Genomic DNA, 12015 nt, shown 5'->3' on the forward strand with positions numbered 1-12015 from the left:
CCCATTCATATACTTTAGGGCCTCATCCAAAGCCCATTTAAGTCAATCGGAATCTCTTCATTGACTTCAATAGCTGTGGATCAGACGCTCAGTGCTTAAGTGTTGCACAGGCCTTGCATGAGCTTAATGAATGAATTTCACCCTAACAGAATGTAAACTTGATCCTGCAGTTCTTTCTCCTCAGAATTCCTCCCGCAGGAATAGGCCCTCTGTTTGTAGATTTAAGAGCTACAAATGCATTGACATTGTAAAGCAAAGTGCTGGATTTGAAATATTTTCCCTCCTTTACCTACCTGGCAAGCTCTGAGGTTCGGACTCTCAGAACTAATTATACTTTAGGTAATCGAAGCAGTGTTAAGAGTAGAGCACAATTACTTGTTTATGCCTTAACCGAGTCTTTGATTCTTGCAGGGGAAAAACAAATCCTTGGATGGAATCTCCGCAAGTAAATAAAGAAGAAAGGGAGTTTAAAATATATTTGTAACTAGCTGGTGCCTCTGCAAAAGTCACTGGTTAGTGGAATTGTGACATCAGAGACAGCATTTCCTCCTCCTTTCCACTCCCTACTTCCCTGGTTCTCCCTTGTTTCCCTATCCCTTCTCCTCCTTGAATCCCAGAGATGGGATTGTGACGCAAGTGCTAAATCAACCTTCAAACAACTCATGGCTGAATGCTGATATTGAGATAGCTAAGGGAAGTAAGTGACACCAAAGACAGGAGTAGGTAGGTCTGTGGCATCAGAGGTATGTGACTGATGTGACTGTCTCCCTTCTGTTCTTCATTCCTTGTGCCTGAGGCTGGTAGAATTGTGCTATCAAATATACATGGATCACACAATAGGTAGAAATGGAGGCAAACAGAATGGATGGCCTCTTTCTGGCCTATTTTTAAAGGTGTCAAATCACTGGTTAACCTAATAAAAAAGTCAAGACCTCATTGTACAAATACTAGTTGTTGGCTTTAAAATTACCCAACTACATGAAAACCAGAGGAGAAATAGTGATACATTTCACTGGACATTCTTTCAGAGATACTTGGGAACTTTATATACAAGATAAATTCTATAGGCAAAAAGTCCTTGGACTTGCAAGCATCTAGAACTAGAACTGGGTGAACAATAGGTTTTTCAATTCACTTGCAATTCTGGGGGGAAAAACAGATTTAAATTTTTTTTTTCACTGAATCAAAAGTTAAAAAGAGAAAAATGTAAGATTCAGGTCAAACAAAATATTTTGCTTGACCTGAAACATTTTATTGTTTTTATTTCAATTGAACATTTAAAAAAAATTAAATAAAATTAAAAGGAAATTTCTACTCAATCTTTTTGAATAAAATAATTTAAATATTTAATTTAGAAAATGTCAAAATGAAACATGATTTTTAAAATATTTTAGGTTTTTTTAAACTGAAACAATTCAAAGAAACTGACACAAATTCATGGAATGTTTTGGTGTCACTGAATCTGCATTTTTTTGTTGTTGCAAAAAATAAAAGAAAATAAAAGTTTGGCATAAGAGAGTTTGTCAAAAATGTTTAACAAGCTCTACGCAGAGCTGCCCAGGCACTGGTCCTATCCATTTGCAAGGACCACAAGTCCTCCTGTTCTTCTTTTTAAGGACTTTTACATTCAACTTTGGAAAGAAATTGTAGCTATTTTACTCAGCCCAATGGTGTGTAACTGTCATTTGACACTGGCAATAGAGGAGCCTTATAGTTATAAATAAGTTACTCCTTGGCTGTAAGGCTCATTTAACAATCATAAAAAGACCTTTAGTGTTTAATAATTACATAAAATATTGACTTTCTAATAATGAATATTTCTTCGGCTGTGACACTGGTATAAACTAGTTCCTCATCTCTTCCACTGGCCTCCTTTCCTGCCAGCACACAACTTCATTAGACAGGCAAATGTTCACCAGCTGGAGGCTCAGAGTGTCAACAGCAATTAACAAAAATCTTAATTTCCAAATACATTTCACAGTTTATTCATAGTGCAAAATTGTTCCTTACTTATCAGATTGCTGGGCGGAGTATTATGGCTACAGTTTTCCTATTAATGAATATGATCGAATAACTAGCCCAGCTTGAACAAAAAATATTTTTGAGATCTCTCCAGGACTTTCATGAGGCTCCCAAAGAAGTGTTTTGTTTCTCTACTGATGCTTATGCCTACTAGTGCTGAATGTTTTTAATACAATAAATAGTTTACCTTCATTTCTGTTATGCACCTGGTGTCAGGAGGGTAATTCTGTCTGAGATCCTTTTGAGCTAAGAATTTGAATGCCTTGGAATGACGGGTTTCTCCCCTCCCACCCAAGTGCAAACATTTCCAGGAAAGCAGCACAGCTGATTACAATGAAAACAACAACAGATTCCAAGCCTGTTACACCTAATGAAAGATGATCGTTTAAAGTCCAGGGTGAAAGACAGGTATTTAAAGCAACAAATACTGAACAATTCCAATCCTTCGTGTAGTTAGTCCAGTCTGGAAACTGAACACTCCTTTCTATGAACTAATCCGTTCTTCTATATCTGCTATGGGATACCTTGAATTGTTATGACTATTGAATCTGTGTGCCATATGGCCAATAGCAGGAACTGTGGAAAATCCAAATGTCTCATTGAATAGTTCCATCCTCAGTCCTGTTTCTAAAAGCAGCATGCTGTAGTAGTATCAAATACTAGATCCACCTCTCTCAGGCAGACTCTCGCTGGGCCATCACTGGCCGAAGCTGATGCTTCTATAGTTTGCATATGATGTGTCCTGTTTAGCACTCTCTCATAGTGGCTCTCAAGTCTGCACTCCTTCCCTTCGCCCCACCCTGCCATGAACTGAATGCAAAATGACCTGTTTGTCTTGTTTTCCTCCGAGCTAGGCAGACGTCTCTCCAGATTTTAATGCAATGAGTTCAGAGTCATCTATGTATTTTCCATTTAACTGTTCGTTGGTGGAATCATGGTGATTCAGATAAACGGGGACCTCGCTGATAGATGTTGCTGTGTAGGAGGTAGATCGCGTAGAGCAGTGCTCGCGTCGTCTTTGCCCCCATTGGGTCTTATACTGCATCCATTGCCTTTTTAGAGCGCCCTGTACCTGCAAGGGAAGCCAAGCAATAGTTTTATCAGTATAATTAGTCGATGGAGTTGGCTGGGATTTGAACTGGCATCACAAAGCACAAGCTGGCTCCCTTCCCTTTTTTTATTATGCTGGAAATTCTACTTTGCAATATCAACCCAGTGCCATGGCTTTTCACCGAATGTTTATTTTAATCTCGTCTCCACCTTGCTTTGAGGTTAGAACTGGTTGAAAAATATTCAGGAATAGTTTTATTGGGGGTGAAATGTCCTCAGTGCAGAGAGCCAGCACAAAGCGCTTAAGTAAAACTTCAGCAGTGTAGCTTAAGTGGTGTACACTCAGGACATTTTGCTCCGGCTAAACTAGCCATGAATAGTAAAACTGAAGTGATGCACAGGCCCGCTGCTCGGCGGTGGTTTTCATCCTTCGTACGTACACCATCACAGGGAGGAGGAGAAAGCAATTTCCTCAGACAGCTGAAGTAAAATGTATTTCAGAGCTGGGGGCCCAATTGTGACTCGGCCCATATAACCATACAGAGAAATATCAAACCTCCTTAACATCCTTACTGGCCATTCCCAGGCCTGGGGTCCAGGCACGAAGGAACGAATGGGGTACTCGTCTGCTTGCTCCCTCCCCAAAGCAGGTGTGTGGAAAATAAGAGGGGAACAGACAAAGCCAGAGTGTTGGGGTGGGTAGTAATTTACGGCAACAACGTGATGTAAATAACTATGCTGGGAGCAAGAAGGTGAGGAACTGAGACATACGGATGTGCCCCTGTGTCACAGTGCTCCGGGGTGGTACAGATTATATACCACCCTTTGCTCAGGACTGTGTCTAAACACAGACTAGCCCTAAGATGGGCTGTACCTTTGACTTAGGTAGCAACATTTAAGTATCGTTCATATCCCTGGTAATGCCTGAATTCTAATGCATTTTATTAGTTCATAGACAGTAAAATGTCACCCACACACAAATAGCAGCAGCAGCAGCCTCTGTGCCTCTCTAGTGAGATGGAGGGAAGCTACTGTGATGTCATATAAAGGCGAGGCTTCATTAGGCATTGCTAAAACTCTGAGATGCTTACAGAGCGTACAGTGGGTTATGTCACTATGCTAGGAAGGGATATTTCAGTTGCTTGCAACTTTGTATTTTTAAGCCAAGGGCCAACCCGAGTTGTCCTAAAAATCCTTCCTCATGCAAGTAGTTGCACTGACTTCAACAGGACTACTCGTGTGAGTAAGCAAGCATTTGCAGGGCCCTTAACATGTAACAAAAATGATAGCCATCTCATCTCTGCTGTAGTCCAGTTGAAGACAATGTGGTTAGAATTGTTTTCAGCTGGAGAAGTGTTGTTTTTATTTACTCTCCCATAACTCAAGAATGGCTGAATGTATTTGTCCTATAGGCCAAGCACAGAAAAAGCCTAAGGTTATACTGGAAACCACTGTGCATCCTGACTTGTAAGGGGCATGACCAAAGTTTATTATGGTAATACTGAGAGGAACGAACTGCATTAATGAGATTTTCATATCATGCCATTGCAGAAATTCGATTAGTGAAAAGGAGCTCCGGTATGATCTAATGTGACAAGGCATTGCTAATACAGTGGCAAAGCTTTAGTACAGAAATGTAGGTAACTCCTGTATGGATTTCAGTTACTTAATGAGCAGCTTTTACCCTTACAGTGGTTCATATCGGGTGTAAACGCAGTGGCTCACATCAGTGAAACCCACAGGAAGGGACCAGGGGAAGCAATCTTTGCAAGGATTCATTCAGAGAATTTCCCCACATCATTCTGTGGAGCAGGAGGAGATAGGGTTTCCCACCCACCCAGGGGGAAAGGCCTGGAGGACAGTCCTTGAAACCTGTTGGATCAGAGGGAGGCCAGGGCAACCTGTGCAGAAACCTTGTTTCTCTACACTGGCTCTAGTCACCAGCAGCCCCTTTCCCCCCCTTACCTACCTTGGAACACAACTCCATTGGGGCTGCACTGTGAGCAGGGACTCCCCCTGGCCATCGCTGCCCTGGAGGCTACTGGAGTGTGGGTTGGTGCTCTGCAGAAAAGATGATTTGGAGTTTACCCTTTCTGAGTAAGCTCCATGTGGCTGGAAGGAGGAGGAGGATGTGTCCCCTGGTCTTCCCCCTCCACTCTCCATGAGGATCCCAGGACCAGTGAAAAGGCCCCTGTGGGTCAGGGTGAGAGGGAATTTTGCTGCAGAGGGTGGGTGAGCCCCCCCCCCCCCATGTACTCTCAAGCTGCTTTTGCTCGTGCTGTGGTCTGAGGTTGCACCAGGACAAATGCAAGTTAGGGAAGAATGTGGCTTAAAGAAAAGAGGCCTGATCATAGTATGGAGCGCTGCACAATCTACTGTGAGTAGCAGCTCATTTTGATCTCATCAGGAGTAAAGCTTTGGTTGTGGGGAGTTTGGAAGAGTGCAGGCATTCCTCTCCCAATTCAACCCAGGGTTAAAAGTGCCATGAATTAAAATGAATAAGCTCCATGTAGTACCGAACGCATGAAGTTAAAGTATATGTGTTTTTAATTCTTCACTGAACCTTTGGTTTATGAGATTCTGCTGTCCTTACAAATTGAGTTAAACTGAATTTCTGTACTAATGCCAAGGAATAGTAAACTGATCTCAAATGATCATATCTTCTGCTGATTAAAACTATTCATATGCAGATTTGAAATGTGTTAGCTACATGACTGTGCTTTTAAAAATCATGTGCATTATATTATGTTAATAATCAAAGAGATTATCAACTGGGTGTTACACCACAATGATGCATGTAATAAACCAAAATCTAAACTAAGGAGGAAGTTTGGGTTCACTTTATTCTTCAGCTCTTTAAAATGTTTTCTGTTCTCTGCCAGCCATTCACACCTCTTTGGCAAGAAAGATATATGGCTATATTTTCAAACAGATTTTCCATTTTCTTGGCCAACCTTCCAGTCTAGAAGTAACCTCAGAACTGGAAGTATGGTCTACTGAGCAGGCTAATGCAGAAAGCTCATACCATCTGTATAGTGTTGTTGTTGGAGAGGGGTACCACAGTGCTGCTGGACATTGTCCCTTCACAAGAATAACATTCTGCAGTCATGGGTGGGGCCAGCTCTCAGCTTAGGGAACTGAGAAAAATCATTCCCATAATTTACACATTCACTTTCTTCTTTTCCTATTAGTTAAGACATCAGTAATGTTCAATGGCTTCTTATTCAGTGTCTTGGCAGACAGTGCTGTAGGCTGGGCTTGTATCGAATGGAGGACAATAATTTGCAGTGAGGAAGTGAGTGTGTGGTTTGCTGCAAATACTGATGTGAAAGGCTAATAAGTCTTGGGAGCAGTGGTTTTGGACAAACATCATCTGCTTCTGCCTTGAAGTGAATGACCCAGTAGTAAAAAGTAAATCATTGAGGAACAGAACTTCTGTCACATTAATGCTAAGACCCTACCTCTGTCATAGTATGTTTTTCCATGAAATATCACTCTGCGTTCTAGTGACCTGGCAGTATTTGGATATACAGGTTTGGAAATGGTCTCTCACCAAGCCTGAGGACCTGACTATAGCTTTAATCTATGCTGTGCATTCGATCCAAGCTGCAGCATGAGCCCCAGGAGGAATTCTGGTTGACTCAGCCAGAATTCTCCAGAAACCCAGGAGGGAACACATACTGGAGTGCCTACCTCTGGGAGAGGGTAGCAGATTGTCCTTTCAATGCCAGGCCAACTCCAAGGACCAGTGTGGGGGGATCTCAGGCTGTCCCTTTCAAACCCCTTTTTTGAGGTGCCTAGTGCTGCCACTGATGCTAACCAGGGGCAGTATCTCTGCTCTTTACCAAGATTATGGCATTCAACCTTTCTCTCTTCCTTTTTGCACCTGAAAGAATAACTGGAATTTGGAAGAAAGTGATCGAGGACAAAAAGGAGGTGAGGTGTAGACACCACCTTTCTAGAAAGAGAAAATGTCTGAAGATTAATAAGGTCGCTTAACTGAATCTCTATAGAACACTGTGGGCCCACTGCTGCCAGGGCCAGCTCTACCATTTTTGCCGCCTCCAGGAAAAAAAAGAAAAAAAAAAGAAAAGAAAAAAAGCCGCTCGGACTGCCGCCTGAACTGTTGAAGCAAAAAAAAAAAAAGACGCCCAGATTGTGCTGCGCCAAGAATGGACGGAATGCCACCCCTTAGCATTTGTCACCCCAGGCACGTGCTTCCTCCGCTGGTGCCTGGAGCGGCCCTGAGTGCTGCTGTCCTGCTCAGGCAAAACTCCCATTGAAAACAATTAGAGTTTTGGCAGAGGAAGGACTGCAGCACTGGCATCTATGGAGACAGCCTCTCACTTCCAGGTGTTAAACCTGTCACCCTACTCACTGAGTTTGTCTTTTGTCTAGTTTGTAGAAAATCATCTTCATCCACTGCTGCTATAATAAGTTTACTTAGTGCTTCGACAGCCATGTACAGAGCTAACAAATCCTCAGAGTGAGGCAGGGAACTAATTGCTATTATCCCAATTTCACAGATGGAAACTGAAGTAGAGAAATTAGGTGACTTGCCAAATGCTGCACAGGGATTTCTTAGCAGAACTGGGCTGAGAGCTCTGTAGTTCCTGGCTCCTAGCCTTGAACTCAGTCTATTAGATCACTGAAGGCTGGTCCTAATGGTTGTGAAGTTAGACTGGATGAGTGTAAAATCGTCCCTTTCTTAATATAGGTGCCCCTATTCTGACATTCTTTTATGGGTGGTGGTTATTTTTATAACTCAAAAACTACCAATTATGGGTGAAATCCACGTCGGGGAGAAAGGCGCTCTATGGGGGCAGCATTGGAGCCTTGACCCCCTGAGTTTGGATTTCACCTTTCCAGCCTCCTCTTTTCTGCTACACTCTACCCACATGTTAGCCCAGTTACTCGGACTAGACAACGGTGAGCACATTTTATGCTACTTGGATATCTACCAACAACTTCCTGATTTGCATGTGCTAGCAGATAGCCTTGGGTATATGTGCTATAAAATATGCTCATAATTATTTTCAAATTACTGACGACTCGATCTATAAATGGGTTCATGAATTTTACAACTGCTGTTTGCACACATGGTGTGACATTGCTAAATATTAATCTGTAATTTTTTTAAGTTTCACTGATTGGCTGTTTGCAAAGGTAAGTGCAAATGAGAAGATTTCTAAGCACAACTCTCATTGTTGATATATATGATCCATTTCATCATGGATTCATTAGACCAGGGGTGGCCAACCTGAGCCTGAGAAGGAGCCAGAATTTACCAATGAACATTGCCGAAGAGCCACAGTAATATGTCAGCAGCCCCCCATCTGCTACCCCGCTCCAGCCCCCAGTGCCTCCTACCCACCAGCATCCCCACCCATCAGCACCTCCCCCTCTCTCCCCATGCCACCTGCCCACCGCAATCAGCTGTTTTGCAGTGCATAGGAGGCTCTGGTGGGGAGGAGTGAGGAGTGAGGGCATGGCAGGCTTGGGGGGAAGAGGTAGGGGCCTTGGGGGAAGGTGTGGAATGGTGGCAGGACCTGGGGCAGAGCAGTGAGCACCCGACAGCACATTGGAAAGTTAGCATCTGTAGCTCCAGCCTTGGAGTTAGCGCCTATGTAAGGAGCCACGTATTAACCTCTGAAGAGCCGCATGTGGCTCCGGAGCCACAGGTTGGCCACCCCTGCATTAGACCATCGTCATATCTACAGATGCAATCATGTAGTTAGACATCAGCGTGATAGAATGCACATGCAATTATTTAGGGGAGCAACAATGTAGATGCAAAATTGGAAGCCACTTTTCAACCTCAGGCCCTATTTCTTATCTAATTTTAGGCTTTATTTAGTCCAAACATGCCTCTGTGATGTCCAGGTTTGCTAGATGTGCTAGAGCCATGGAGCTGCCTCCTATTTCATTCCAACCTGGCAGTTCAGAGGAGGATACTCAGTCACTAGGAGACAGTATGTGACTACTCCTCTGCTGACCCCCATATACGTCAATAAGAGTATAGTGACTAGGGATCCAGTGAGTGTGTGTTCTGACTGTTCACTGTGTCCCTGATATCCTCGCAGTCATTTGGATCTTCTGGCTGAGTGACAATCAGTCAGATGATGAAGATTCTTAGAGTGGCTGAACACTGAGGAAGCAACTCTCAAATAACAGCTGTATTATGAAGCTGGTCCTGGAGATGTCAGGTGTGGAGTCATCAAAGAGGACAGAGATCTCCGTCCTTTGGGGAACTCACTAATAGTTATGGATGTCTCCTACCACAGGCAGTTTAGCTGTGTGCTGGAAGAATGCATGAAGCATCACCCTTCTCCAGTGATTGAAATCTGAACCCAGGACGGGATCCACATTTTACAATAGCCACTATCAAAATACTGGGCTGAATGGGCCAACACAGAATGCCAGATCCAAACATCCACTGAACTTTGTGGTGTCCAGAATCTGAATTTGATGAAAATATTGGTACAGTAATTGACTTGCCTTAAATTAGCAACAGGGAAGCCAATGGGAAACTTTAACATTTCCAAAGAATGTAAGTATTCTGGATGTTTGGCTTTTTTCAAGACACTTTATTTTAAATAATAGATAATTTTACTGGACCTGAATTGCAATGGAACTCTTGTAGAAGGTAATAGAGTCTACATTACTAACCACCTATTGCAAACACTAAATTATAAATGGGCAGGAGAAACTGAGTGACCTGAGTAAGTATTAAGAATTTTGAGTAGTGAAATGAATACGGTATAATTCCTTAATATGAATGTATTAATTCTAATTCCTAATTTTATATACATATTGTATGAAAATAAGAAAATTGAGATGTATTTTTCATAGTTAGTAACATTCCTGAAACCTGGCTTTTGATTTTCTGCTTAACACCACATTATGCGTAAATTAGTAAACCATATAATAATTCATACTGTCAGCTAATGTTTTATCTAATTTACGAGTGACACTTTGCAATGTATTATCTATGACCACGTTGTAATTTTTTACAAGGACACACAGGACACAACTTCATTGTTATACTTGGAAACCAGGAATAAGCTGATTACCAGAGTTCCACTGCGTATAAATCATTAAATATGCATTGGCCCAGAGAGAGAATAGCCCACTGGTCAGGGCATTCACCTGGAAGGGAGCAGACCCAGATTACAGTCACCCTGCTCCAGTGACTAATTATTCATACACAATGGAACAGCTTCAACAGGAGAGATTGAGAGAACTCTGCTCCAGAGTACCCCCATAGTCCGGGGGTAAGGTCATTTTCCTGGGGGAATGGGGAAGGGGAAACCTAGTTCAAATTCCTTCTTCACATTAGGCCGAGGGGGAAATTGAACCTGGGTCTTCCACATCCAGCCCAGCTCTAATCAGTGGGTTAAAAGGCAAGGGTGGGGTTGGGCACCACCACCTCTGTTTGTTTGGGGGTGTTTGGTGTGCGCTGAGTACACGTACTGGACCTGCCTAGCAAGCTATATAGGCAGGGGAACACCTACTTTCAGCATCCTGCTGGGTCTTCAGTGTGAGATAGGCACCCCTGCACCTCGCCTGAGGCAGCTGCCTACATGCTCACTGGCAGAAATGTAGGCACCTTGGGTGAGAGCCACAAAGGGATTTAGGTGTTGCAGTACATTGCAGCACCTAACTTTTAAGCACCTAGAAAATCACCAATGATGTGATCCACAAACTCTCAGTTAGGTGTCTGGGCTCCCTCTACAGTCAATGGGGAGAGACAGGCAACTTAGATTGCGGTCTACAAAGGCAGCATGCGTGGTGGGGAGCCACCTAAGCTAGCCTTTGGAGATGCTGACCTGAGGGGTGTGTGCTAAGCCCGACCCCTCTCATGGTGTTAGGTGAAGCCCAAAACAAAACAGCAGTGTGTTTGTGTGTGTGTGTAGGACCTCCTTTGTAATCGTTAACCCAGCAGACAGGGTACTCCCTAGGAAGTGGGACTCCCCGCTTCACCTGAGCGGGCGAAAGGATTTGAATTGAGTACCCTAACCACAGGTCTATGCAATGTTCTGGTGTGGGTCTCCGTCCATCTCTCCTATTGAAGTTGTTTCACTTTATTTAAATAATTGTATAATTAAATGTTAATTGGACCAGTGAAGAGGTAGAATGACTATATAGCCCAGTGATTAGGGCACTTACTTGATATATAGCCAATCCCTGATCAAATCCCTTCTCCCCTGCAGGAGGAATGGGGACTCCCGTATTGTGGGTTACTGTCCTAGCTGCTAGCCTACAGATTATAAGAGAAGTCCTCCTCCTTGCCCCACTCCCAGCTGTTTTGTGTGAACTTGCCTAAGGGACCTGATCAGGTAGGCAGGCTCTGAGCATGCCTACTGGATTGAGTTTCCACATGCGAGTTAGTTGGACGAATGCCTATCTTCCCTGGTTTGTGAATCACTCTAGAGTGAGGGAGCAGTGTGCATGCTCAGAAACATAGGTGCTTAGGGAATCTTTACTGCAAATCTTATGCACCAAGTGGATTTAGATGCCCGCAGGGTTAGGCAGCAGGCAAGCGGGAGTTTTGTGGATCACAGTGGTACCTAAAAACAGGGCTTAGGCACCAAAGTACCTTTGTGGATTGCATCCCTAGTGACTTTGGGTGCCTGCTAGTTTAGGCAGTGGCTCAGCAGGGAGTTTGAGGATCTCAGTGGTGCCTAAATGTTGGAGTTAGGCACCAAAGTCCTTTGGTGGATCTAGCCCTTAATCCGTTTAGATTCTATGTCTTTGATTTTGGGACTCTATCCAGGATTTATATTAGGGATAATCTAGTATACTTAATCCTGCCGCAGTGTCTAAATGATCTGGACTAACTGACCTCTTGAGGTCCCGTTGAGCCCTACATTTCTATGGTTCAGATAGCCCTAAATTCAAACACAAATTTATTCCCACAGTTATTTGCACCTGCAGTTGGAG

The 12015-nt window shown here is 43.3% G+C and overlaps 1 protein-coding gene across 2 annotated transcripts in view; it reads right to left on the bottom strand.

The window, feature by feature from the left end:
* Positions 1-1003: 1003 nt before the first annotated feature.
* CALCR (calcitonin receptor) overlaps positions 1004-12015 on the bottom strand; it is a 241571-nt gene continuing 230559 nt past the window's right edge. For both annotated transcript variants that reach the window (XM_005308550.5, XM_005308549.5), the window contains one exon: positions 1004-3094. In XM_005308550.5, the coding sequence (XP_005308607.1) occupies positions 2873-3094 (222 nt within the window). In that variant the 3' untranslated portion in view covers positions 1004-2872. The remainder of the gene's footprint in view (positions 3095-12015) is intronic.

Source organism: Chrysemys picta, chromosome 2, assembly GCF_011386835.1.
Source record: "Chrysemys picta bellii isolate R12L10 chromosome 2, ASM1138683v2, whole genome shotgun sequence".
Lineage (NCBI taxonomy): Eukaryota > Metazoa > Chordata > Testudines > Emydidae > Chrysemys > Chrysemys picta.